The sequence below is a fragment of the Myiozetetes cayanensis genome, unplaced genomic scaffold, assembly GCF_022539395.1.
Source record: "Myiozetetes cayanensis isolate MyiCay16 unplaced genomic scaffold, myiCay2020 scf20-37, whole genome shotgun sequence".
NCBI lineage: Eukaryota > Metazoa > Chordata > Aves > Passeriformes > Tyrannidae > Myiozetetes > Myiozetetes cayanensis.
In genome coordinates this window covers 1,519,684-1,544,950 of record NW_026087412.1, presented here as the reverse complement: position 1 = coordinate 1,544,950, position 25,267 = coordinate 1,519,684, and the positions used below count along the sequence as shown (strand labels likewise).

Genomic DNA, 25,267 nt, shown 5'->3' with positions numbered 1-25,267 from the left:
CAGCCCGAGGCAGGGGCCGTGTCCCACCAGCATCCTCATAGCAAACAGGTTCCTGTAATTTTGCCACTGCAACAGGAGCTATTTTTACAGTAAATCCTTCCAAAATAGAAACCAGCAACACCCGCGGGCGGCGGCCGAGCCCTGGGGCTGCAGGACCGGTTGGGGGACGGGGCTGGGGCCAGGACACAACTGGGAGCACTGGGGGGAAGGACAACCCCCCTTGGCACTGTGCCAGCTTCTCCAGGGACCCATGGAGAAGCCTGGTACCCCAAAATCTCGCCGAGAAGGGGGTGCAACCTTGCTGCCAGCCCAGCCCCCCACTCCACTCTGACCCTTCCCTTTTCCCGGGATAAATGCTCAGATAAGGTTTGTGCTCACGGCTCCTCCAGGCTGTCATCCCACAGCCTCAGGAAGGATTGGTTTCCTTTCTTTTTTTGGTCTCCTTCCTGGCACGTGCTGGATGGCATTTTGGAGCATGATCGGGGAGAAAGCTGTAAAAGAGGGAATGGGATTGTCCACGGTTATTGGGAAAAGGATGGACAGGAGGGAAGCAGCTCCCAGAGGGTGCTGAGCCCATCACTGAGCACTCATCTGTTCTGCACCCCAATTGCCCCACAAAATAAACCCCTGAGCACCTCAAAAGGATTTCCATTCACTGGGAGCACCTTCACCTCCCTCAGGAGCACAGAAATCACCAGCCCAGAGGATTTAACTCCTTCTGGGTTCGTTTTGGGTTCAGCTGAACGAGAAGTTCAAAGTTTCCTTTACGAGGAAAAAAAAAAAAAAAACACCAAAAACAACAAACCCACAAATCAATACCGGGGAGAAGGGAAGGAGGCTGACAAAACGCTGTTGAGAAACTGCCCCGTCACACCCCTGTCGGGAGCAACATCCCCACCCCGCACAGATAAGTGCCGAGCGCTGCCAGCGCTGCCCATCCCCGGCCCCACAGGGGGAGAGGACCTGCCCGGCTGAGACCTCGCCACGGAGCCAGATCCCCCCGGACAGAGAGCAGGAGAACGGCTCGGCACGGCCGCGGTGGGATTTGGGGAACACAAATTTATTTTGGGAGCAGGGATGGATTTATTATCGGGGGATCCAGGTGGGAGGTGTGGAGTGGGGTACAGGGGGAGGGAAACACCTGCTGGGGCTCCTCTGCTGGGCTACACTGGATTTCTCCCAGTGCCATGTGGATCAGGGGGATGGAAGGGGACCCCTTCCCTGCAGGGCACAGGCAGGAGCAGGGCACTGGCTGTCAGGGGAGACAAGTTATTGTGGAGTTTCTTTTGATGATGGGTGGAGAATTAAATCTTGTTTTCTGTTATATAGGATTCAAAATCTCTCCCTTGTCTGTGGGGGGTCTGTGCAGGCAGCACAGGGCACGGCTGGGAGCCCTGACCAACCCTGATCCCACAGCTCCAGCCTCAGCACTGGGTGAGGGAATTGGCTGCAGGACCCCCAGCACCTTCCAACTGCCTCACCCCCTGGACCCGCTCCGGGGACGGAGCCCCAGCCCCAGCACCATGGTGTGGGCAGCCCCAGCCCCAGCTGCCATCGCCCTCTGCCCCCGTGAGTGACACCTTGTGCCCCTAAAGCTGCTTTGGGACCCCCTTCCACCCCCAGCACCAGGGATGCCCCAGCCTGTGCTGCTCCTCCTGCCCATCCTGCTCGGCTTTGGCACTCCCAGCCTTCTGCTCCCCTCAGCATCCACAGGAGATTTTCCCAAGGCCAGATTTATCCCTTTTTGACTTCCAAACCCACCCAGAGGGACCCCGGGGTGCCTGGGCTGGGAGCTGCTCTCTGCAGAGAGGTTTTACTAAACATCATTAAATTATCAGAGAAAAGGCTCTTCCCAGACTTTAAACCTGGAGCAGCTGTGGAACAGCCCCTGACCACCTGTCCGTCCATCCAGGGATGTTTCCTAACCTGCTCCTGCTTCCTTGCAGGTGTCTCCACAAAGCTGGTGAAAGCTGCAGTGGTGAGTCTCCCCCGGCTCCAGGCCTTTCCCAAACATTTCATTTGGTGCTGGAGCTGCCGTGGTTCCCCCAGGCCTCACTGCAGGGAGGCACAGCCATGGCCTCTCCGCTGTCCCCTGTGCAGCCCCAGCCCATGGCCTGTCCCTGTCCCATCCCATCCCTCACTCACCCACTGCCCAGCAGCTTCCCTGCCCTGCTCCCCAACCAAGGGCCTGGCACCCTGGTGGGTTCCCAGCCCCCCTGGCTCTGGGGAAGCAGGGACAGACCCACTGAAGGGTCCCCACTCCTGACAGCGGCTGGGGTGGCTTTTGTCCCCACACATCACCAGGGCAACCTTCAGCCAGGGCAGATCCCATTCCCTGCATCCAAAATCCCTTCTTCCCACTGCTTGCCCGGGCTGAGCATCCCCCACCCTGTTCCCAGGCTGCCCTGCTCATTGGAGCTGTCCTGTGCACCGCTGAGCAGCACCCCGAGTAAGTACAGCCCCGGCTGGGGTTGGGGGGGTGGGGGGGTTTTGGGGTGCTCTTGGGCAGTGGGGCTGGTGTGGGTGAATGTTCCATTTTCCCCACATCCACGCCCCAGCTGCCGTGACGGGTCCCTCGGCTGGGGAGGATTTACAGCCTCGCGCAGCCGGTTCCGTGCCTGTGCCCGGGCAGGGATTCCGACTGCTTTGGCTCCTGCTGGAGCACAAACACACCAAGAATTCCCTTTCCTTTACGGGGCTGACGCAGATGCAGAGGGAGCCTCCCCCGAGCTGGAATCCAGGCTCTGCTGTTTGTCCCTCACCCAAATCCCGGGACACGGGGGGCACCTCTGCCACCCCCCAGCTGTGGGGATGGGCATTAAGGGACATTCTCGTAATACCCCGTGTTATTCCCACTTACCCCGCACAGCCGCGGTCAGGGCAGCCTGCTGGGACATTCCCAGCAGGAGAAATCCCTGATCCTCCTCAGGACCTTTGCAGCAGCAGCAGCTTCATCTCATCCCAGGCCGAAGCGGAGCACGGATGGTGAGTGTTGGCCAGTCCAGAGCAGTTCAGAGCTCTTGGGGAGGGAAAAAAAACAACCCTGTGCTGGTGGGCATCTGGGTGCTCCCAGGAGAGGGGAGGCACAGGACCAGGCACAAAGCTGTGGGATTCCCATGAAGCGACTGGGAGGTGGGGAAAGGACCTTCCAGCACAATGGGGGAGGGTTGCTCTTACCTAGGAGCAGGAATATGGCAGCAGCAGCTGGGAAGGAGTGGGACAAGGTGGGATATCCCCCAGGCAGGGTCAGCACCAGGTGGAGAACGCTGCAAGATCAGAGGATGCTCGTGTAGATGACCTGGAGAGTTTTTACTTGCCTGTGACAGGACAAAGTTACAAGTGGGCTGCAAAAACATCCCCAGTTATTCTTCAGGAATAACTTTAGGGAACGAAAGCAGATAAGGCTTCATGGGCTGGGGACCCAGGGGATGGGAGAGGATCCGCAGTGGCTCAAGCCACGTTATTGCGATTCCCTGCTCGTTCACCAAGGCTCTTCCAAGAGCTGGGCCCCATGGCAGGACCTGGGCCAGGTGGGAAGGGGACACAAACCATCTGCCTGACACAACTCCTCGCCCACAGGGTGCTCACCTGAGCTCGTCATCACCACCACCAGCATCGCCATGGACCCCATCTCGGTGCTGACTTACAGCCCTGAGGAGTTCAACCTGTGCCTGAGCAACGACGTCTTAATGGAAAACCTGGAGGCTCTGCTGAACCTGCCGTTACCTGTGACGTTCTACGAGGTCATGAAAGAGAAAGTGGACCAGGTAAGGAGTGGCACAGGGCAGGAGGCCCCGGCAGCCCCTCAGCAGGATGGGCACAGGTCAGGATGGGCAGGACCCGCTGCAGGAACGGGCACCAATGGATGTGGGGATGAAGGTACCCGAGCGAGTCCTCCACGCTCATTCCTGCCCTATTTTCCCTTCCCTCTCCCTGCTTTGGGCCCCCTGGCCGGGCCCCACAGGTTTACCCGTGGGGGATCCCGGAGGAGCAGCTGAGGCGCCTGGGACAGCTGGCCCGGCGGTACTCGGAGGAGGAGATCAGCCGCTGGTCAGTGACCTCCAGTGCCACACTGGCAGCCCTGCTCGACCCCTCGGGAGGGAACTGGAGTGATTCCCAGGTAAATCCACGGCAGCAGCGGGTGATGGGTGCTGGGGAACCCAAACTGGGCCTGCCCGTGCCCCAGCCCGGCTTGGGGCGAAGGTGTTTGGCACCACCCCTTCAGCAGGAGCTTCTTCCTGCCCTCCGTGTGTCCCACCACGTGCCCCATGCCCTGCAGGTGCAGCAGCTGGTCAGCAGGTACCTGACCCTGGGGGGCACCCTGACGGGGCCCTTGCTCCAGGACATCGGGGGCAGGTGCCTGTGCCTTCTGCGGGAGGAGCAGATGGAGCAAATACCCGCCGAAGCAATCGGGTGAGGCGCTTCTGAGGGGCACTGCCCAGTCCTGTGAGACCCCTGGCACCGCGGGGAAGTGGGTGGTGGGATGGAAGCCCCCCCCAGCTCTGTTTTGGGTCACGGTGGGATCCCGGATCCCCCTCCCAGCTCCTGCCGGAGCCCCTGGTGGGTGGGGACACCCTGCACGTCTCCCCAGGCCAACAGAACACTTCAGCTGTGGGTCGGGGTGCTGTCCCTCTCTGAGCTGTGACCTTCCCCTTGCAGGACTGCTGGACAGTTAAAGATCTCTGCGTGCTCCCAAAGCAAGAAGGAGCTTCTCTACAGGAAGGCCCGGGAGGCCTTTGCCAGCCTGGCTGGCACCCCCAGCCTGTATTACTGTCGGCTCCAGCCCTACCTGGGTAGGTGCTTCCACCCTCCCCCTGCCTCCCACCACGAGGTTTGCCCTCTCTTCCTCATCCAGGGAGGTTTGGCCATGCTAGGACGGGTCTGGCAGCCTCCAAAACCTCCCCAGAGGTGCTGGGATGGTTTGTACATGTCCAGGTGCCCCACGTGCTCTCTTTAAGGTGGAGCTCCAGCAGAGGACCTGAAATACTTGGCTAATGCTGGCAAGACCATAGACATGGATATGGACACCTTCCTGTCCCTAAATCCCAAGGAACTGCAGGTACAGCCCCTGCCCCTCTCCCTTCTGCAGGGCAGGGCTGGCCCAGGGCTGAGCAGGAGGTCTGAATCCCATCAAATCACCAATTCTCTGCTTTTTGACCTTTGTCAACTTTCCTTTGGAAGTTTTTCCCTGCTCTGCAGCCCCACTGGAAAAGCATCCCAGGGTGATGCTGGTGGCGAGGGTGAGCAAAGGGCGTGGTGTGTGTGTGTGTTGCAGAAACTCAGTGTCACGGACGTGAAAAATTTGCTTGGGAAAAACCTCTGGAAGCTGAAGGAAGCTGAGAACGAGCCCTTGGTGATGGGCTGGGTGCAGAGACAGTCCCAGCGGGAACTGGACCGAGTCCTGGGAATTGGCCTGCAGGGGGGGATGGAGGAACCCACGGGGACAATCACCCCTGCTCCCCCCACCACCACAGCCAGTGTCACCTCCAGAGCCACTGTCCCCACTGTCCCCACCCCTGCTCCTCCCACCACCACAGCCAGTGTCACCTCCAGAGCCACTGTCCCCACCCCTGCTCCCCCCACCACCACAGCCAGTGTCACCTCCAGAGCCACTGTCCCCACTGTCCCTACCCCTGCTCCCCCCACCACCACAGCCAGTGTCACCTCCAGAGCCACTGTCCCCACCCCTGCTCCCCCCACCACCACAGCCAGTGTCACCTCTAGAGCCACTGTCCCCACTGTCCCCACCCATGCTCCCCCACCACCACAGCCAGTGTCACCTCCAGAGCCACCAGCCCCGTGCCCACCACCCTTCCCACAGTCCCCAGCCGGCCTTGCCCCACCACCCCAGATATTGTCACCCCCACAGCTACTGTCCCCACCCCTGCTCCCCCCACCACCCCAGCCACTGCCACCTCCACTGCCCCTGTCCCTGTGCCCACCACCCTCCCACTGTCCCCACCCTGCTGCCACTCCCACCCCCGGCCACCCAGTCAAGCACAGTCCCCACCAGACCCCCACCCCGAGTGCTCTCAGCCCAACCTCCCCAAACAACACTAACCCCCCCACTGGGAGTCCCCCTGCCACCTCCACTGCCACCTTCACTGCCACCTCCACTGCCACCTTCACTGCCACCTCCACTGCCACCTCCACTGCCACCTCCACTGCCACCTCCACTGCCCCCTCCACTGCCCCTCCCGCTCTGAGCACCACCTCCATCGCCCCGTGCTCCACCCACCAGTCTCCCACCACAAATACATCCACCCCGTCCCCTGTCCCGCTCCTCCCCACCACCCTGGCCCCTGTCAACCCCAACACCACCTCTCCCAGCTCTGTCCCAGTCTCTGCTGTCACCTCCAGGGCCACCACCAGCACCGGTGTTGGTCCTGACCCGGCTGGTACCTCCCACAGCACCAGCTCCCCACTGGTGCCCGTGAGCACCCCAGCACCTGGGGGGACCACCCACCCTGCTCCTGCCACCCCCAGCACTGCCATCCCCAGCACCCACAGTGCTGCCAGCACCCCTGTCCCCCATCCCACCTCTGCTGCCACTGCCACCCCTGTCTCCAATCCCTCCTCTGCTCCCACTGCCATCCCTTTTCCTCATCCCTCCTCTGCTCCCACTGCCACCCGCACCGCCATCACCCTGAGCACCCACAGTGCTCCCAGCACTCCTGTCCCCCACCCCACCTTTGCACCCACTGCCACCCACAGCACTGCCCCCCCTGCCCCTCTCTCCACCTCTGCTCCCCCTGCCCCAGCCACAAACCCCCCTCCCCACAAGCCCACCCCACCTCCCAACTCCACCCTCTCCACCCAAAAGAGCATCATCTCCTCCACCCCTGAGGCCACCACAGTGCCCTGCCAGAGCAGTGCCCCTCCGGAGTTCCCCAGCCCTTCCTCCACCACCACCAGCGGTGAGGCCACCAAACCAACACCCGGGGCTGTGCCGGAGTCACCACAACCAACGTCCAACGGATACATCAACCTGCAGCCTGCGCCTGAGCCTGGTGAGGTGGGAATGTTCTGAGCCGGGAGAGGCTTAGGAATGATGGCAAGGCCGAGGTCTTCAGCAGTGAGCAGATGATCCACCTTGTTCCTGCTGGGTTCGGCACTGGCTTCACAGGCAGTGAGGTCCCTGTGCAGCCCCTGGAGCTGCCCTCAGGTCCTGTGAGCTCTCAGGTCTGCCCAGGAGCACCCTGAGGTGTCTCCTCATCCCCCAGCACTGCAGAGAGCTGGAGCAATCCTGGAGTAATCCTGGAGTAATCCCGCTCCTGACAATCTCCATGTAGGGTTTGGCCTGCCCTATTTTAGCTGCCCGTGGTGTTCCTGAGTGCAAGCACTAAAATCTGAGCTCCTCTGCTCTGGCAGAGCTGCACCTGGAGCTTTAGTGGCACTGGGGACTCACTCCTGCCTTGTGCTGGTGAGAAAGCTCAGCCTGGGGACAGTGCCAGCTGGTGCAGGGCAGTGCCTGAGGAGCAGGTACAGGCAGTGGCACAGGCAATGGCTGAGAAGTGCTGTCCTGACCCATGGGATCCCCTGGGATCCCTGAATTCCAACCTCACTCTCAGCTCACACGTGCCCTGCCCCTGGATCATCCCATTGTTTGTGTTCTCCCCCCAGATTCAGGACCCAGCCTGTGCTCCTGCCTCGGCCACGTGCTGGCTGTCACCGTGGGGACCTTGCTGCTGCAGGGGCTGCTCTGAGCCCTCCCCTCAGCACCACACCCACCCCACTCCTCTTCATCCCCACCGCCCTGCGACACAACGGTGCTGGGAAATTCCCTGCTGGAAAAGGAGGAGAACTCCTCCATTGGATCCCAGCCCAGAGCGGGATTATTATTTCTGAGGCTGGGCAGCGAAAGGAGAACTGATGTTTTTCAGCCCAAGGAAGCCCCACGGGTACTCACTGGCAGTTTACTCCATATAGTGCAACCACCAGCAGTGCTGAGTGTCTGACAGGGCAATAACACTGGGCCCACTTCTACCAGGGACTTTCCTTCTAAGGAATCCCACTGGGATCTGTGAACCAGTGGGACAGCTCAGGGATTTGAGCCACTGGCCACTGCAAAAGCAGCAGAGCACGGCCCAGCAACGCAGCTGAGAGATCCCCAAAACTGCATTCACTTGCTGCATGAACTGCTTTTTGATCCAGATCTGCTCACACTCCACAAAGACTCTGATGGGATGATTCACTGAAGATCATTTACCTTGATTGCTGGTGCAATGCTATACAATAAAACATCAATCAGCTGGTTTTTTCCTAACCTTTGAGGTGTTTTGTACTTTTTCTAGCTTAGATCCAAAGTCTGCACTGACCAGGCTCCCCTGCTCTCATTCTGTAAAGCAATGACAGTAAATATTTATAACATTATAAATATATATCCCTCTTTCTCCTCCAGGCTCTCCTCCCTCGGGGAAAGGGGGATGTCAGGGGCTGGATACAGGTTAAACTGAGGCATTTTTTGGACAGAAATTCCCAATGAGTGTGGGGAAAAAAATTGTTTAAAACCTTCTCTAAAGTCCTTTCCCCTCCCCTTGAGGAAGATGAGAACACCCTCAGCTCTTAAAAGCTGAATAATCAACACCAAGGAAAAGTAACAAGCAGGTCTGGGGGCTCTGCCCACTCAATTTGGGCAGCCTGAAGGAAGAGCAGACAACAACTTTGCTTTAGCATTTTTTACTTAATTCCATGATTTATTTACAATTAGCCAGAAAATTTCCCTTCCACTCTGAGGTCTTGGCAGTGTCACAGGATCAGGCTCTGGGAAATGTCATTTTTAACCTGCAGAACACCACAAACCCCCCAGCAAAGCAAGCACGTGGTTTGGGTTGCAGTGATGTGGTTGGGGCTGACCTGGACTTGGGCTCTACCAAAGGCAAAGATGCTGCTCTGAAGAGTCTGGAATCTTCCCTTCAGACAGAACTGGGTTTTTCTCGAGTGATTTGAAAGACAAAAGTACCTAAAAGTGACTCCTGGGCTGATCCCAGTTGCCTGGTGCTCTGGACACCCCTCAGCCCCAGGCTGGCTGTGCCCACAGGCCTCAGAGCAGGTCACAGGATGGAGCCCCTGGTCTTGTTCCCTCTGGAGAGAAGATGGTCAGGACAAGATGGACACCATGAGGAAAGTGAGGAGCAGGGCAGGCAGGAGGTGCAGGGCCGTGGCCATGGCACCCAGAGGGGCTGAGGACGATGCTGGAGGACAAAGAGGGGCATTAGTGCAAAGGAATCAGAGACTGAACTGCTCCTCCACGGGGAAAACATCTCCTCATGCCCCATCCAGGGATTTCCCTGGCCTTTCTCATGGCCCCACCAAGCCAGAGTTTGGGGTTTGGAACTAGAAGGTCTCTTCCTACCCAAACCATTCTGGGACTCTGTGATTTTGAGCCCAAATCCAACACACCACAGAGGAGGAAGCCCTGGAGGTGTTGGCTCAGCTGGGATGTTCAGCCAGTGAGGATGTTCCTGTGAGATTACAGGACTGCTCCTCACATTGGCCCCAGGATTTGTCCCACAGGGTTTCAGGCTCCTCAGCAGAGCTGAACTTGCTGCCCCAGTTTTTCTCCTCGTTGTAACCCCAAACAAGTATTTCAAACCCAAGCCAGCCTTCAGAGGTCCTAAAAACACCCACCTGGGAATTTGGGAGTGACGAGGTTGATGTAGCCTTCCTGTGTTCCCCCTGTGAGCCCGATGTGCAGCTGATCCAGCTGGGATTGCTTCTGGACCTGGATCCACTCCCGGACAGGAGACCTGTACTGCCACTTGGCCAGGTCCTGCAGGTTCATCCCCAGCAGGCCCTGAACCTCAGAGGGTGTCAGGCTCTGGGAGGGATCACAGAGCAGGAGTTAGGGGTGGAAATGTAGGAATGGAAATTACAGACCTGGTCAAGAAATGACCCCTCTGGCCAAGGAAATGGTGAGGTTCCTGTTGGCAGGAGTGGGAAGAGCAAGGAAGACAAATCCCTGCCATGGTTCCCCCCGGGACAGTCTTCTCTCAGGGTCAGGGAATGAGCACGATGGCTCCTCCAAGACTGTTTCTGTTGCCCCCTGATGACAAGTCTCCTAAACTCAACTGGGGGCCCCAGTCCCTGCCCAAATCACTGGGATTTCTTCCAGGATTGATGGCATCACTGCCAAGAGTCTTGTTAGAAGATCTGTCACACAGTTGTGACCACAGTCCAGTGGACACCTGTCCCCTGCTCCTGCCACCAGTGCTATGAGCCCACTCTGGAGAAACTCCACTGGCTCAGCTTCCATCTAGGACTCCAAATGAGAAAGTTTCAGACCAGTTCTCCACTTTCTACCAGTCCAGCATCATTCTGAATTTGATGGCATGACTCCTGATTTCCATCAATGGACAGCCATCCAACTACTGAGCATAACACCAGGAATCCAACAATTCCACGATCCAACTCACCATCAAAGCATCTCTTCTCAAACTCACAAAAGTGCTTATGTTCATGTTCACGTTTTCATGGCTTAGAGCCTTGAGATCTTTACCAGGAGCCCCCTCTGGGACCAAAAAGAAGAAGAACATCAGAGCATGGAAGCCCCCAAATGAGCTGTGCTTGTACCTGCACAAGCTGGAGCCACAATGGTGGCTCCAAAATTTATTAGGAACGGGGCTCCTACCAGAGTCCCAGCTGCAAAATGTATGGATGCTACTCCTTTTTTTGTTGGGACTTATTGATGTGTTGGGAATTAAACCAAGCTGTGGCAATGCCAGACAACAGACAGAGGGGTGGGAAGAGTTTGCTCAGGTTGGGAATAAATTCTTGGCTTAACAGGGAGAAAAAAAACAATCTGGTTTGTGCCATGGAGAAGGGCTGGGAGAGAAATCAAGAGTTTGATTTTCCCTCTGACAGCCTGACAATTGATTTGGGCAGGCACAGAATGTCTCGACACTATTTTATGCCATCTGCAAGTTGGAAAGACAAACTTTGAACAACTTGGCTTTGAAACTTCCCAAATCTCCGGTGGATTTTGATAGCCATTCAGCTCGTGGCTGAGAGCCCTCCTCCCCTCATAAAGCACTGGATTTTACATACCCAGGTAAGGTAAAATCAGCTCATAGTAAGCAGGAAAGACGTGCTGGGCAGAGAAAGCTTGCTTGGCTTTCTCATACAGGAGGTCTTTGGTCTGCTGTGAACAGGCTGAAGGATTCAGAGACACCAGTCTGCAGAAAAACAAAGATTTAGGGTGAGAAAAGCTCTTTGTTACCCTCAACCTGTACAAATTTTCCCCTGTTCTGAGTATCTCTCTACATAGCACAGGTGACCCCCCTCTTCCCAGCAGGCAGATGATGTGTGGGGAGAAGCTGAGAGGGGAAATAATGGCTCAATTTCCTGCTCAGAAGGATTGGTCCTCAAAGTTGTGAAGGTTCTGATGGTGAACAACAAGTTTATGTGTCTACAAAGCTGCAATTAACTAGTTAATTTCATTTACCAGTCTTTCAAAGGAATTTAAACTGGAGAAGTCCAAGGAGTGGCACTTGAGGACATGGTTTAGTGGTGCTGGCTGATGGTTGGACTTGATGATCTTAAAGGTCTTTTCCAAACCTAATAATGATTCAGTGATTCTATGAAATAAAACTTAATTAATTTATCTTTTGCCTCCCCAGATAAAAGCAGAGCAATCTGCAGCCAGCTGAGCTGCCATAAATAGAGCTTGACTGAAAATCTGAGCCTTTTCTGGCGGGACAGGGACCAGCAGGATGGAGACTGGGAGGTCTAAATTTCCTTCCTAAATTTCTTTTTACTGAGAAAAAAAAAAAAAAAAAAAGAATTTGCACTTGCTGATGGGAAAGTGCTTTCCCAAGAAACCAAGAAATCCCAGTTTGTGGCTCACCTGAGGCTGCTGGGCTCTATGGCCTTCAGCTCCGTGGCGTTCAGCAGGCACACGTACGTCGTCCCGATGGCATCCAGGGCCGTGGCGTTCAAGGCATTGGCCAGCTTTACGTAGCGTTTAATCGCTGCTGAGGCCTGCAGACACGTTTAATTTGGTTACTGTGATGGAATCTGGAGTTGTGTTTTCACCCCCCCAAAGAAGAACGTGCGATAATTACGAAAATAACCCAGGATCGTTTCAAATCTGCTCGCCTGGAGCTCAGGGATGGATGGGCCACCCCCAACCCTGTGGGGCCAAGGGTGGCTCAACCATCTCGGAGCCCACTGGGTTAGTCCCAGACCAGCAGCTCTCAAAGCAGGAAGGGAACGCGAGCAGGAAAGCAAAGCCGAGGCCCTACCAGGGGGTCTGGGAGCTCATTCTTCAGGAAGGCAGCCAGGACATCAGCTGAGTTCATCTTCCACCTGGAAATCTCCTCAGGGGCTGATGAGAGGGATGAGGGGGCCCAGCTGGGAGAGGAGGCTCTCAGGATAACCATCAGGATACCTCTGTGGAAACACCACTGCTGTTGCTACAAAGTGGGGCTGAGGGAGCTGGGTTTTCAGTCTGGAGAAGAGAGGATTAGGTGAGGATTTTATTGCTGTCTTCAACTGCTTAATAGGAGATGGGAGGGAGGGTGGAGCCACGTTCCTCTCAGAGGTGCACAGTGAAGGCCAAGGCCCAACAGGCAAAGAAAATTCTGGTTAGGTATTAAGAAGTAGATATTTTTCACAATGAAGTGGTCAAACACTGGGAGAGGAGCCCCACTCCTTGGAAATACTAAGTTTAACCGGAGAAGTCCCTGAGCGATCTCATCTGTAAATAATTTAACATCCTTTGGGCTGGTATTACCTCATCCAGGTAGTTCTTGAACACCTGCAGCTGCTCCACACTGAAGGGGTAGTTGAGGACCTGGGAGAGGTGGCTCTCCAGGTAGAGGTTGCTCTCCAGGGAGATGTTCCCGAGGCAGGCCCGTAACTGCTGGGGGCTGTAGTAGGTGGGCATCAGGGCAGTGCTCAGGACCTCCTCTGTTATCTCCTTCTTACAACCTGCTGGAGCAATCAGCTCTGGGTTAAAGCCTTTTGCTTCAAGCTTTGAATCCCAGAATCACTGAGGTTGGAAAAGCCCTCCCAGCCCATGGAGTTTCCCAAGTGCCCCATCCCCACCTTGTCCCCCAGCCCAGAGTGCCACAGCCAGGCCTGCCTTGGACACCTCCAGGGCTGAGGACTCCAAACCTCCCTGGGCAGCCCCTGCAAACCCCTGACCACCCTTTCCATGGGGAAATTCTTCATGGAGATGCCCCCTTGCTGGAGATGGATGGGTGTGCCACCAGGGTCCCAAAGGGGTGACCTTTCCCCACGTGCTCCACGGCTGAACTCGGACACATTTAGGGACACCTACAAGCACTGGGACAACCCTGACCCCGGTGGGAATGCTCCAATCCAGGAAGCTCCCGTACCATCAGCACGCCTGTGCCTGGTGGGCAGCAGCTCTCCCACCACGGTGGCCAACTCTTCCCTGGACAGGGGGGAATCCTGGGCAAACTCCTTCAGCCAAAGGCTCAGGGAATTCTGCAAGGCAAATGTTCCATCAGGGGGGCAGTGCAGCCCTGGGGGCACCTCCAGCACAACACCCTGCCCCTCACACACTGACAGGTCCCTGGTGAGGTGCTCTGGGCAGCACAGCTGCAGATCCCTCCTTGGCGAGCAAAAAGCACATTTTTAAAGCTTGAACTCCACATATCCCACCCCCCCAATAAATGATTTTACCTCCTCACGAGGCACTGTGTGTATTTTACTGCTCTTTTCCCTCCCTGGTGCTCTCCCAGCAGTGACAGGAAGGGGCTGACAGAGATCTGGATCTGCAGTTCCAGGCTGTCAACTCCATCAGCCCTCACTTCTCCCAGACCATCATCCCCTTTGACACCAGACCTCTTTTCAAAGAGGAAACCACTGGAAAACACAGGGCTGAACAACCCCCAGCATATTTCCCCCACACTCCAAGAGCCAGGAGTGCTTCCCAAACTCCCCACCCCTGTATGAAAACCCACCTTGGGGATCTCCTGCAAGATGTTGTGGTCAAAAACAGGGATCAGCCCTGAGAGCTCCCTCAGGGTGAAGGCTGACCAGGCTGCAGGGGGCCTGCAGACAAAAACCAGCTGGGATCAGCTTTCAAGGAAGAGCAGAACAAACAAAACACCTTAAAAGCTGCCAGGATTATGTCCCTGTAACACCTGACGTCAAGGAAGCACAAGATTTTAAATCCTGAAACACCTTGATCCCTTCCTGTTACACCAAACTTCCTCCCAGCAGAGCAGGACAGGTGGCAGTGACATGAATCAGGGCAGATGGCATTTAACTGATGCCTTCTTTTCACAGGCATGAAGCCCAAAGAATTTCTATTGCTCATATCACCCAGCTCAGTGCCAACATCTCAGGGCACCTGGTAAGAGAGAGGGAAATGTTTGACTCCTTCTCTTGGAATCAGCCAGGGATTTATCAAGCAGGTAGAAGCAGAATGTTTCCTGAAAGTCTGGGGCTGACAAACAGCTTGAACTCACCTGTGGTCACCAAAAGAGTCAGAGAAGTTTGGTTAATAAGAAATAAACTGGAGGAAAAGCTTTTACAACCAGAGCAAGGGAGATGCAGAAGTGACAACTTATTTTCCAGCAGAATTTCACCCAAGCCTTTCAGCTGAAAGAAGTTCAAATGAATTAAAGTAAAAGGCTCAAAAGCAATCAGTTATTCAGGTTTTGGCTCAGGCTGGTTGGCTGGAGCTCACTCAGGTCTTGCCAGAACAATGGGTTTGATGAAGGGAACCGTTCTGTTGATGTCCAGGAGAACATTTCGTACCCAAACGTGGTGTTCCCACTGCTGATGACATCCCTAATGGCCTCTTCTTGGTCAGGCAGGAAAGATTCACACTGGCTCAGATCCTTCAGCAGGATCCCCCCCGAGCTCCTGATGTATTCCCCCCCCAGGTCACAGAGCAGGTGGCCCAGGATCTCAGCATTCCCCTCGGTTATTTGCGTGCCGGGGATTTTCTGAAATAAAACAAGACAGAGGCACGTCCAGGACTGGCTGCCACAGGGGAGGGGCACCCCTGGACCCCAACCCTCCTGCAGATCTGTCCCCTCCCCACGTACCAGACATGCCAGAGCCTCCAGGAGAAGCTGTTTCCTCAGGGGGGAATCTCTTGGCAGAACAGCAAGATTTGCCTCCCCGATGTTGCTGAAGTATTGGCTGCAGCTTCCAGTGGCTGCATAGTCTGAAGGACTGGAAAGACAAACACTCCATGGATTCCAGGGAATGATATGGAGCAGTTGGTCAGGTTTGAGGGTGCTCAATAAAACATCTTTCACATCTGCAGACTAAACTCCCTGCAGCTGCTCTTCGAAAGATCCTAGTCCATGTTCTTTCCAATTTAATTTTCACCTTAAGGAATCTACTGTGGGGCACAGCCTAAAATTGTTCCAGGTCTGGATACAGAGGCACAGTGGCAAGATACTGGGACAAGGAAATCCACTCCAGTGCCTGTTTTCTTTGCTGTTGGAAGGGAGAAGCGCATTCAGGGAGGCCTGAAAGTGCCAAGATTCGATACTGGTTTCATATCCAGATATACATGAAATTGCTTCAAGGTGTTTATATTAATGTGCTGGGTGGTTGAATCTGAAAGATCTTAAAACACTTGTGGAAGCTTTCATAGAATCCCAGAATGGTTTGGGTTGGAAGGGACTTTAAAACTCATCCAGTTCCACCCCCTGCCATGGGCAGGGACACCTTCCACTATTCCCAGGTTGCTCCAAGCCCCGTCCAACCTGGCTTTGAATACTTCCAGGGATCCAGGGGCAGCCACAGCTTCTCTGGGCAACCTGTGCCAGGGCCTCCCCTCCCTCACAGTTGGGAATTTCTTCCCACTATCCCACCTAGCCCTGCCCTCCCTTCAGCTTTCTGTAATCTGATTTTTGATTCCCCACGAGGAGGCCTGAAAAGTCTAAAATATAAATCAAACCAATCAGACCATCCTGGATATGAACTAATCTCTCTATTTCCCACTGAGGCAACCACACGAAAACCCTAATCACAGTTACCTTAAAAACAGCAACAGGTCTTTGGGATAACTGTCCAAATCCTCGGGAATCCCGTGCAGTGTCACCATCCTCAGTAAGCAGCTCAGCTGGAAGGACACCAGAGGTGGCACCAGAGACAGAACCAGCATGGAACATAAGAACAAATAAAACAAAAGGAAGATTTTATCCTGCCCCAAAGAAAGAAAACAGGGATGATTCTTTTCCTGATATCCAACCTAAACCTCCCTGTTCTGGTTTAAGCTCAGAGTGTTGAACAATCCTCATTGCACCTTCAGGACAGCATCAGACACGGCACTTGGAAATATGGGAACTACCTGGTCTTCTCCCAGCTTGACATTCTTGCTCCTCATGACTTTGGCCAGCTCCTGAAATCTTCCTGCTTCCACATCTTTGGCAGCTGCACAGGTGAAACCTTGGAGGACAGACTGGGAAAGCCTGGACATGGACAGGAGGGAAATCAGAAGGGCAAGGACTTCAGGAGAGGCGAGTTCAGAGCAGGACACTCATGTTGACTCCACTGTTTTTCCAGCTGTAAATAACTTTTCATAATTTTTCTTCTCAGATGTGACAAAAGACACACTGAATCCCTGGGATTGCACTGGGAAGGCTGGCACATTCCCTGGCTGGAAATGCCTTCCACAGGGACCACCATCTGGAGCAAGATTCCAGGTGCAGCCTGAGCCAGAGGCATAATTTTAGAAAGAAATGGTGGCTTATGATTTTTTTTTTTTTGCAGCTGAGACCCTGGGAAATCCCAGTGCTCCATGTCTGTGTTTGCTTTATATTCCCATCTGTTCCTGGGGATTCAGTATGGTGGATGTGCCACAAGCACCAGTGGAAATATGGAAATTGCCATCGAAACAAACACAGGAAAGGGAAGGAGAGAAGGAATTTGGTACCTGCTGAAGTCAGGCTCTGCCTTTACCACATCACTGAAAAACATGGCAGCCTGGGGAGCAAAGGCAGAGGGTCAGAGGTTTTCCAGCAGAAACACCTCTGTTTTGGGGCAGATCTGCAGAGCAGATTCGTGGCCCTGCACAGCCAGGGAGGGGTGAGGGGACACAGCCCCCCAGTACCTGCTCTGGGGTCCACGTCTTGCTGTTGAGGTCCTGAACACTGGGCTTCTCCTCCCCAAAAACAAGCAATGATTTGGGGATGGAACTGGCCAGAGAATCAGGGATGAGTTTCACCAGGTCAGCAGGGTGGGCAATGCTGGAGGAAAGCTTTAAAAATAAAAAACAAGCAACAAAACATATCAATCAAACACTGTGGCTGACAGAGAACTGGGAAAGCCAGAGCAAATACCCTGCTGATCATCTGGGCACTTCACAGAGGCCTAACACGGAAATATTCTCTGTTTGACACATTCTATCACATTGGAGATGCTGCTTGGAGGTAATTCCTCTGGTCTCAAACACAAATCAGAGTCTTTCCTACCAGGAAAACAAACTTAAAAGCTACACATACAACTGGAAGGCTCAAAATACAGCAAGAAAAAAAGGCAAAAAGGTGTCCAAATCCTACACAATCACGTGAAGGAATGAAATAGTGAATTGCTGAGGAATCAGTCAACCCTAAAAAGGGACTTCTGAAGTCACCTTCACTTCTCACACGGTCTTACTTCAAATGTCAATATTAGAATCATAGAATCACTTAGAGTGGAAAAGACCTCCAAGATCAAGTACAATCTTCAATGAATTCTGCTTCCTGGACATTCTTCCCTGAGAGCATCTTTTCAAGTCACTGGGGAGGAGTTGCTGGGACCACCCCATAAAAAAGGTCTCTTGTGCCCTTGTCCCCAGGGGGCTCAGCAGGACACCCTGGCTGGTGGCCCAGGACATCTCCACAGGCAGAGTGACAGGGATTTGATCCTGTTTGGCAGTGACAGCCCCAGGGAATGCTACCTGGGGGTGCAGAGGTGTGTCCCACCTGGCCCCTGGAGCTTTGCTCATTTGTGACACCTGAAGAGGGAAAAACAACAGTCACCTTTTCCACAAAGGTCCTTTTCAGAGCAGGGGGCAGGGTCTCCATCTGCTGGGCAAACTCAGGCACCTCGATGGCCTCCAGGAGCACCTCTGGGGACAGACTCCAGACCGTGCTGCTGTTGAGGCCTCCCACCAAACTGCCCAGCCTCGCCAGGCTCTGCCCATCCCGGAGCTGGAAGGGAATGCACGAGGACATGAGGGCCAGACAGCACCTGCTGGCAGCACCAGGTGTGAGCTGCACCTGCCAGAATCCCTGAGGCTGGAAAAGAGCTCCAGGATCAGAGTCCACCCTGTGCCTCATCCCCACCTTGTCCCCCAGCCCAGAGCACTGAGTGCCACCTCCAGTCCAGTCATGCCTTGGACACCTCCAGGGGTGGGGACTCCACCACCTCCCTGGGCAGCCCCTTCCAATGCCTGGCCACTCTTTCCATGGAGAAATTCCTCCTGAATTTGTGGCCCTGATCCTGGTACCTGATAGCCAGAGCGGAGCAGTTTGTCCACAATGGCACTGGACTGCTCAGCACTCCAGCCACGAACTGCCCCCAGGGCAGGAAGAGCTGCTTCGAGGTCCTCCTCTCTGATGCTGTTCTGGATGCTGGACACAGACAGTCCAACTGCAGCCTGGCCCAGGGCACGCAGGGTTTCAGGAGAGAAATCCTCCAACTTCCTCAGCAGGGAGGACGTGACCTGCAAAGGTCCCACAGGGACAGAAAGGAGGAGCAGTGAGGGGAACCTCCAGCCTTTGGATGCCTTGAATCCCTGCATTTCTGCCTCGGATTTTCATGCTGAAGGCTGCTGGTGGACCATCACCACCCACAGAAATTGTCAGGTGATGAAACCCCAGCCAGGGGTGGGTGATGGCTTACCTGCAGCTCCCGTGCCGGCAGGGAGGAGGGAGCTCTCCCTCCAGGAATTCCTCTGCGCTCCGGGATCCACGGGCAGCTCTCCCCGATCCTGCGGGCCAAGCTCAGCGCGTCGTCCCTGCTCAGGTTGGTCACTGCCGAGGGGCTCAGGGAGCAAACAAACCCAGCTGGGAGGCTGCAGGTGGAACACAAGGGGGACAGGCTGCAATTCCGACAGACAGGGACTCCTTCTCCCCCTTTTCCCACAGGATGCTCCTTCCCAGGGCGTGTTTTCCCTGAAAGCACTGCTGAGTCCTGGCAAACCGTGCAAGGACACTGCATGGAGATTATTTCCCAGGGTTTAGAACTCAGGATCTGGCCCTCCCCAAGGGCAATGGAATTATTGGAGGAACAGAAAAAATGTTTTAAAGGTTTAATGAAAGCAGCCACCAGAACCACCACCCAAAATCTTGCTAAATCAAAATACAACAGTTGGGTGCTACTGGGTCTGATTCCCACGATGTAGGAGATCAGATCCCGCCAGATCCTGTACCTTGAGAGTGGAAAACCAGGAGCAGAGGTCAGCAGGAAGGTGTAGTACAGAGCTGTCTCCCTGAGCAAGGTGAGGTTGCTGATCATCTCCATATTCACTGGATCCCTGGCAAATTTTTGAAGCTGAGGGTGAAAAAGAAAAAAAAATTAATTTAGATGGATACTTTAATCCTGACAGTTTGAACCAAGCTCACTTTGAACAATATGTGGTTTTTTTCACCTGATTTTAGTGTTGTGAGGAAGTTTAATTTGTGTTTTCCAGTAATACACTGGGACCTGGGTCAAGCTTGGGGTTGTTCCTCTTCCTGACTCCAGTTTGCTCTGTGCAGAATTACCCACATCCCAGGCATACTTTGCCCACTGGAGGTTCCTCATCACCAGGAGGCTGCACTTACTGTTGGTTCATCACCAAAAAGCTGCAGGTCCTCAACAGTGGCACCCTCCATGAAGGATCCAAGGTAATTTTTAAACCAAGCAGTGGAATTCAGCCCCGGAATGGCTTCACTGTAGCATTTCTGGTTGGATTCTGCGGTCAGACAGGTAGAAAAACAGACACCAAATCAGGAAATGGGTGGATTTTGGAGATCCTGAGCGTGGAACAGGCTTCAGGCCATCAGAGGACTCAGCAGAGCTCCCTTAGTGCCTCTGGTCACACATTCCACTCAAATCCCAGTGTTCAGAATCCAAATGCCCAATTCTTCAGCTCTCAGAACCAAACCCTGCCCTGTTCTTTCCCAGCAAAAGCAGGAAATGCCATTCACAAGGGACTCAAGTCAGACTGTGCTGGTTTATAAAAGTCCTGGACTAATAAAGCCTTTAGGCAGGGAAATGATTCCTGAAAGCACTTGTCACTGTCACATTCCCAGCCTGTTTCTATTGGAAGTTCACAAAAAGCCCTGGGAAGCCTCAGCCCTGTGACAGAGCTGACACTGGGGGCTTAAAGCATCCGTGATTTCCTAGAGAAAATCAAGCCATTTACCATTCTGGGTGAGATAATATTTGATCCCACTGTAGAGATTCCTCTGCTCTTCTTCTGGAAGCTCAGGGTACAGTCCATCCAGGGCAGCCACTCTACAGATGAATAAGGAAGGCAGACATCTCAGACACTGATGAAGTCAGGGTTGGCTTCTCACAGAAGGGCTGTTATTGAGGACTGATTGTATCAATCACATCCTTTCTCAAAGCTCCCAGTGTGGTTTCCCCTCCCAGCAGCCCCAGTGCTGTGACCCTGCTCTGCTCACACGGGGCCATCAGGGACAGGAGCACTTACAGCTGCTGAAAGCTCTCACAGGACACATTCTTGCCATGGAGGCAACCAAAGACCTTGGGATCCACCAGGAAGGGCTGAAGTCCCCCATGGACCCACTGGGACAGAACAGGAGGGCTCTCAGTGTCTGGCACTTGCAGCATCTTCTCCCACAGGCCGTTGATGAAGATCAGGTTCCACTCCAGAGACAGAGGCACGTGGGAAAACTGAGAGCAAGGGGTGAGAAGAAACACAAGAATTCCAGTGAATAATCAAACATCAACATAAATCCACGTGAATCTGAACGTTATGAACAAAATCTGCTGGTTGAAATGATGCTCCTTTTAAGAGAAGGTAATGGTAGGGTAAAAACTAAGGTAATTTTAACCAAAGCCTTTCAGGGGTGAACAAAGAGTTGGCTCTGTGGAACCCACCCGCTGGCTGAACGTGGTCAGGGAGGCCAAAAGCTTCTCAGCATCATATTTGGAAAAGAACAGAACAGAGTAGTCTGGATCCAGAGCAGTGGCAGGTTTGGAGGCGAGGCAAGAATATAAGGATATGAGGAAATCATCCTGGAGGTCCTGGAGCCAAGTTCTCTGAAAGACAAAAGGGAAATGCAAATAGAGGTGGTAAATGGTGGGTCCTGTTCAGAGGTGCTGCAGTGTGGAGTGGCCTTCAGGTGCCATTTGTGCACTGGGGAAGGAATCCTTCCCTGGGAGGGTGGGGAGGCCCTGGCACAGGTTGCCCAGAGAAGGTGTGGCCTTAAAAGCTTTATTTCAATGGTTTCCCACCAAAAAAAACCCCAAAAGCCCAAATATTGCCCTTTGATCGAAGGGTGAACTTCCATTGGGAACTTCCTCCTTCCCAAACATTCAAAAAAAGCCAAACAAACAGTGGGAAAAGAACCAATCAAACCCCCCACCAAAACCTTGGGAGAAATGTCATCTCTTTGTTCGAAATATTTAGGGGAAAATACAAACCATTGTCAATTGAATTGCAGTTCCTGGCAGCACAGCAACTGAGAGAGAATGACAAAAGCAGGGAAGAAAGCAAAAACCTGGAATGTTCCAGATGATATTTTCCACACTTTTAATTGTGCTTTTCCCACCCTTTGTTGGGGTTTACCACCCCAGTGGACCAGGGGGGCTGTCATGCAGAGATCTGTCTCAGGGCTGTGATGCCAGTTTTTAAGAGCCAGTTTCTTTTGGAAAACTTCTTTGTCCCACTTTCTCATTTGAGAGGTTTGGAAAAGAGAATCCCCACTCCCACAGCCGGCCCACAGAGGGCTCCAGGGGGGTTTAGCCCCATGTGGGAGGTGACAGAGCCACTGCCATTACCTGGACACAGGCATATTGACCAAACGAGAGGCTGCATGGGGAGCTTTGGCCACGGGCGGCTTCCAGAAACTTCTCCTGGCTGGCACTGGGGGAAACAGAGACATCACCGTGCCAGCTGGGCCAGAAGGATCCCAGGATCAGGGGGAGCTGGGGAAGGACTGGATGGGGAGACGGGGAAGGACTGGAAGGGGGCAGGACTGGTGGGGAACTGGGAGCAGAACCAGCAGGGCACTGGCACCCCATCAGCCCTAGAGCTGCAGACACAGCACGGGGCACACCTGCCAAGCCCAGAGAGTCAGTGAAAGGCACCTGAACCCCCCTGAGCACCTGGGTTTGCTGCCTGCCTGTCCCCCCTGAGCAGGGACAGCCATTCCCAGTTCCCACCCCAGGGCAGGAGCAGTGCCAGGCAGCCACCCCAGTCACACCCACAGCAAACACAGCAGAACGAACCGACAGGGGATGAGGATGAGCTGCTGCCCCCACCTGGGAGCAGGGACAGCGTGCAGATGAATTGCTGACGCTCAGGTATAAGCCAAGTTCAATTTAAGCAGAGCTGTTTGAGCCTCAAGCCCCAGCAGGAGCCAAGATAAGCTCAGCACCAGTGCCAAGGCTCTTGGCTCACACACCAGGGAACTGCCCTGCCTTTCTTTGTCCTGAACAGACACAGAAACCCAGCAAGGTATTTTCCCTTCACTGTTCAAACAATTCCAGCACCAGCCCTCCCTCCCTGCCCACAGGTGACTCCGGGACTCTGGGGGGAGAGAGGTCCTGCCCCTGCTTTCGGGGGGATCCTGTTCCCCAAAAACCAGGATCACTCCCAAGGGAAATGCTGCCAAGCCAATTTGCTGGTGGGTCACATACCTGTCCACTGAGGCACACAGGGCAGATTCTGATCCCCCCAAAAAAGAGAGAAAAACAAAGACAAAGGAATTGTGAGAGGAGTACAAACACAGAGCCGTGTGTGAATCTTCCTTATGGAGGTCACCTGGGAGGAAACTCACCATTGACAGTGGAGCTGGAGCACTGCAGCAGGAGAAAGGGAGAGAAGAGATGCTGTTATCGTGGAGTTGGGATCATTGCACAGACAAACGTGTGTGAGCTGCAACCATTTGGGCTGGGGTGTGCCCTGAAACCCCTCAAATGCCCACATCCAGAGAGTTCCCATCTTGCCATCTGCAAAATTCCCGTGTTTGACTGGCTCTGGACCTCAAACAGCTGGAAAGCCCCAGGTTTGGGAGAGCTCCCACCCCTCAGGTGTGAGGCCCAGTGGAGGGACTGTCCTGATGATTTCAGCAGGGTGGGTCTAGTGGGATTTGTCTGGGACTGGATGAGCTTTAAGGTCCCTCCGACCCAAACCATTCTGGGATTCCATGATGTTTTAAACACCCAAATCTGCCTTACCAGGTATGTCCCAGCAGCAGCAGCAGCTCCAGCACTTCCTTGCCACCCTGGAAGACAACATGCAGTGATTTTAGAGCTGTGCCAGTTCCATGGAACTTTTAACACACAATGGAAGCTGTGGCTGCCCCATCCCTGGAAGTGTCCAAGGCCAGGTTGGAGCACCTGGTCCAGTGGAAGGTGTCCCTGCCCATAGCAGGGGGTAGAACTGGATGATTTTTAAAGTCCCTTCCCACCCAAAGCATTCCAGGATTCTCTGGTTCTATTAACAGATTTAATCAGATTCAGCTCTGATTATTCCTTAAGAGCATTCCCAGAGACACCTGGATGCTCCAACAACAGGAGCAGGGAGCAGACAGCTCTGAAATCACAGGAGGAGAATCAATTCCAGTTGTGTCTTTCCATGCTATTTATTACCAAGCCTGAAATATTTCACTTCCCAGATCCAATAACAAACAAGAATAAGCAAAAGCTGAGGGTTTAGAGCAGCCACCAAAGCAACATTCAACGGTCTTTCAGCACAATTCTCCCTCTTGAGGATTATCTCTGGACTGGAAAATCCTCTTGGAACACCCACCACTCCATGGTCCTACTCACCAAGCAGAAGGAGAAATCCCAGCCCTGGGAGTAAAGGAGGCATTTCTGGAAAGGTCTTCAGAACACCCATAAGTGTGAGGAATCACCTTATTTCAGGTAAAAAAAAAAAAAAAATCAAATTAATTGCAAAAGCAAGCTCAGAGGAGGGAAGTTAAAAGGTGATGTCTCACCTGCAGATTTAGACACTCCAACACCCTCCACAAACCCTGAAATCAGACCCAAAGCACACAAAAAACTACTGGGGGTCTGCTCTGCCTGGGAGAGCCCGTGGAGAAGGTGGAGTTAGGTAAGCCAGGCCATTGTTATCCGAGTCCTGAGCAGGGTTCCCCCTGGCACAGGGGAGAGGTGGCCCAGCCCTGTTCCTGGACACTCACCTGGGCTCTGCTGTCCCCAGAGTGCAGGGCATGGGCACAGAGGGCTCCTTTTCACTGTGCAAACTGGGGTGTGTCCCATGTCCTCAGCCCTGCATCTCCCGCTGCAGGATGGATTTGGAGCCCTGGACACACCTCTGAGCCCTTGAGAACACAAATGTTTGGTAGAACAAGTCCCTGTGTGCTGTTTGTGAATGCCTGTCATTCCTGGGAAACGGGGCAGGATCAGAGCCCTGAAGAGGTGAATTCCCCCCCTGCCCTGTGTGGGATGTGAACAAAACTGAGCCTGTGCTGCTGGGACAGAGCTGCTCCAGGACCTCCAGGACCTCCAGCCACCGAGGAAATGTTTGGCATCGGGACATTTTGCTTTGGTGGAGCTTGAAACGGTTGAAACTTCTCGAAAATTTCTACTTCCTCCAGTTTTCCCGAGGAGAAACACTTGGAAGTTGCTCTGCTGGCCAGCCAGGACAGGGATTGGGATGAAGCTGTGCCAGGGCAGGCTCAGGTTGGATCTCAGGGAAAGGTTCTTCCCCCAGAGGGTGGTTGGCACTGCCCAGGCTCCCCGGGGCAGTGGGCACAGCCCCAAGGCTGCCAGAGCTCCAGGAGGGTTTGGATGATCCTCTCAGGGACAGGGTGGGATTGTTGGGGTGTCCCAGGAGGGCCAGGAGTTGGACTGGATGGTCCTTGTGGGTCCCTTCCAGCCCAGGATATTCCATGATCCTGAGATTCCAGGTCCTAGGGCTGTTGGACCGGGAGCTCTGCCTCAGGCTCAGACAGAGCTCCCCACTCAGGGAGAGCAACTGGAACCAAAATCCAACAGGACAAGGCTGGGACTGGCACAGGCAAAGCCAGGGCACAACCAGCTGCCTCCATTCCTTGAGGAACCTGTCCTTGCCCAGGGGTGCCCATGGCACGCTGGGCTCATGCCAAGGTGCCCAGAACTGCACCCAAGTGGCCCGTGGGCTGCA

General features: G+C 54.2%; 2 protein-coding genes across 2 annotated transcripts in view; one reads left to right on the top strand and one right to left on the bottom strand.

Moving 5' to 3' along the window:
• The first annotated feature begins 250 nt into the window (after nt 1-250).
• LOC126641172 (mesothelin-like protein) lies at nt 251-7,706 on the top strand. Its single transcript, XM_050317587.1, has 14 exons — nt 251-263; nt 1,947-1,978; nt 2,400-2,449; nt 2,870-2,985; nt 3,580-3,767; nt 3,965-4,120; nt 4,280-4,413; nt 4,660-4,793; nt 4,959-5,059; nt 5,276-5,477; nt 5,994-6,499; nt 6,661-6,676; nt 6,762-7,010; nt 7,624-7,706. Exons 1-14 carry the CDS (start codon nt 251-253, stop codon nt 7,704-7,706), a joined length of 1,980 nt encoding a protein of 659 aa, XP_050173544.1.
• Nucleotides 7,707-8,700: 994 nt separating this feature from the next.
• MSLN (mesothelin) overlaps nt 8,701-25,267 on the bottom strand; it is a 23,719-nt gene continuing 7,152 nt past the window's right edge. Inside the window, 29 exon segments of the mRNA XM_050317069.1 lie at nt 8,701-9,194; nt 9,631-9,820; nt 10,416-10,510; nt 11,047-11,174; nt 11,846-11,979; nt 12,243-12,332; nt 12,334-12,390; nt 12,734-12,930; nt 13,341-13,452; nt 13,932-14,022; nt 14,734-14,924; nt 15,027-15,156; nt 15,972-16,057; nt 16,286-16,406; nt 16,871-16,920; nt 17,048-17,194; nt 17,958-18,128; nt 18,428-18,643; nt 18,823-18,994; nt 19,352-19,473; nt 19,746-19,876; nt 20,330-20,421; nt 20,621-20,823; nt 21,031-21,192; nt 21,934-22,018; nt 22,795-22,822; nt 22,935-22,956; nt 23,335-23,381; nt 23,929-24,014. Of these exon segments, the coding sequence (XP_050173026.1) occupies nt 9,100-9,194; nt 9,631-9,820; nt 10,416-10,510; nt 11,047-11,174; nt 11,846-11,979; nt 12,243-12,332; nt 12,334-12,390; nt 12,734-12,930; nt 13,341-13,452; nt 13,932-14,022; nt 14,734-14,924; nt 15,027-15,156; nt 15,972-16,057; nt 16,286-16,406; nt 16,871-16,920; nt 17,048-17,194; nt 17,958-18,128; nt 18,428-18,643; nt 18,823-18,994; nt 19,352-19,473; nt 19,746-19,876; nt 20,330-20,421; nt 20,621-20,823; nt 21,031-21,192; nt 21,934-22,018; nt 22,795-22,822; nt 22,935-22,956; nt 23,335-23,381; nt 23,929-23,998 (3,435 nt within the window). The 5' untranslated portion in view covers nt 23,999-24,014 and the 3' untranslated portion in view covers nt 8,701-9,099.

What these genes read in the sequence shown, in the direction of transcription:
- LOC126641172 (XM_050317587.1), top strand. An exon ending in ACCGCTGAGCAGCACCCCGA is followed by an intron (nt 2,450 to 2,869) that starts GTAAGTACAGCC and finishes TACCCCGCACAG; the next exon opens with CCGCGGTCAGGGCAGCCTGC. An exon ending in GCAGCCTGCGCCTGAGCCTG is followed by an intron (nt 7,011 to 7,623) that starts GTGAGGTGGGAA and finishes TTCTCCCCCCAG; the next exon opens with ATTCAGGACCCAGCCTGTGC.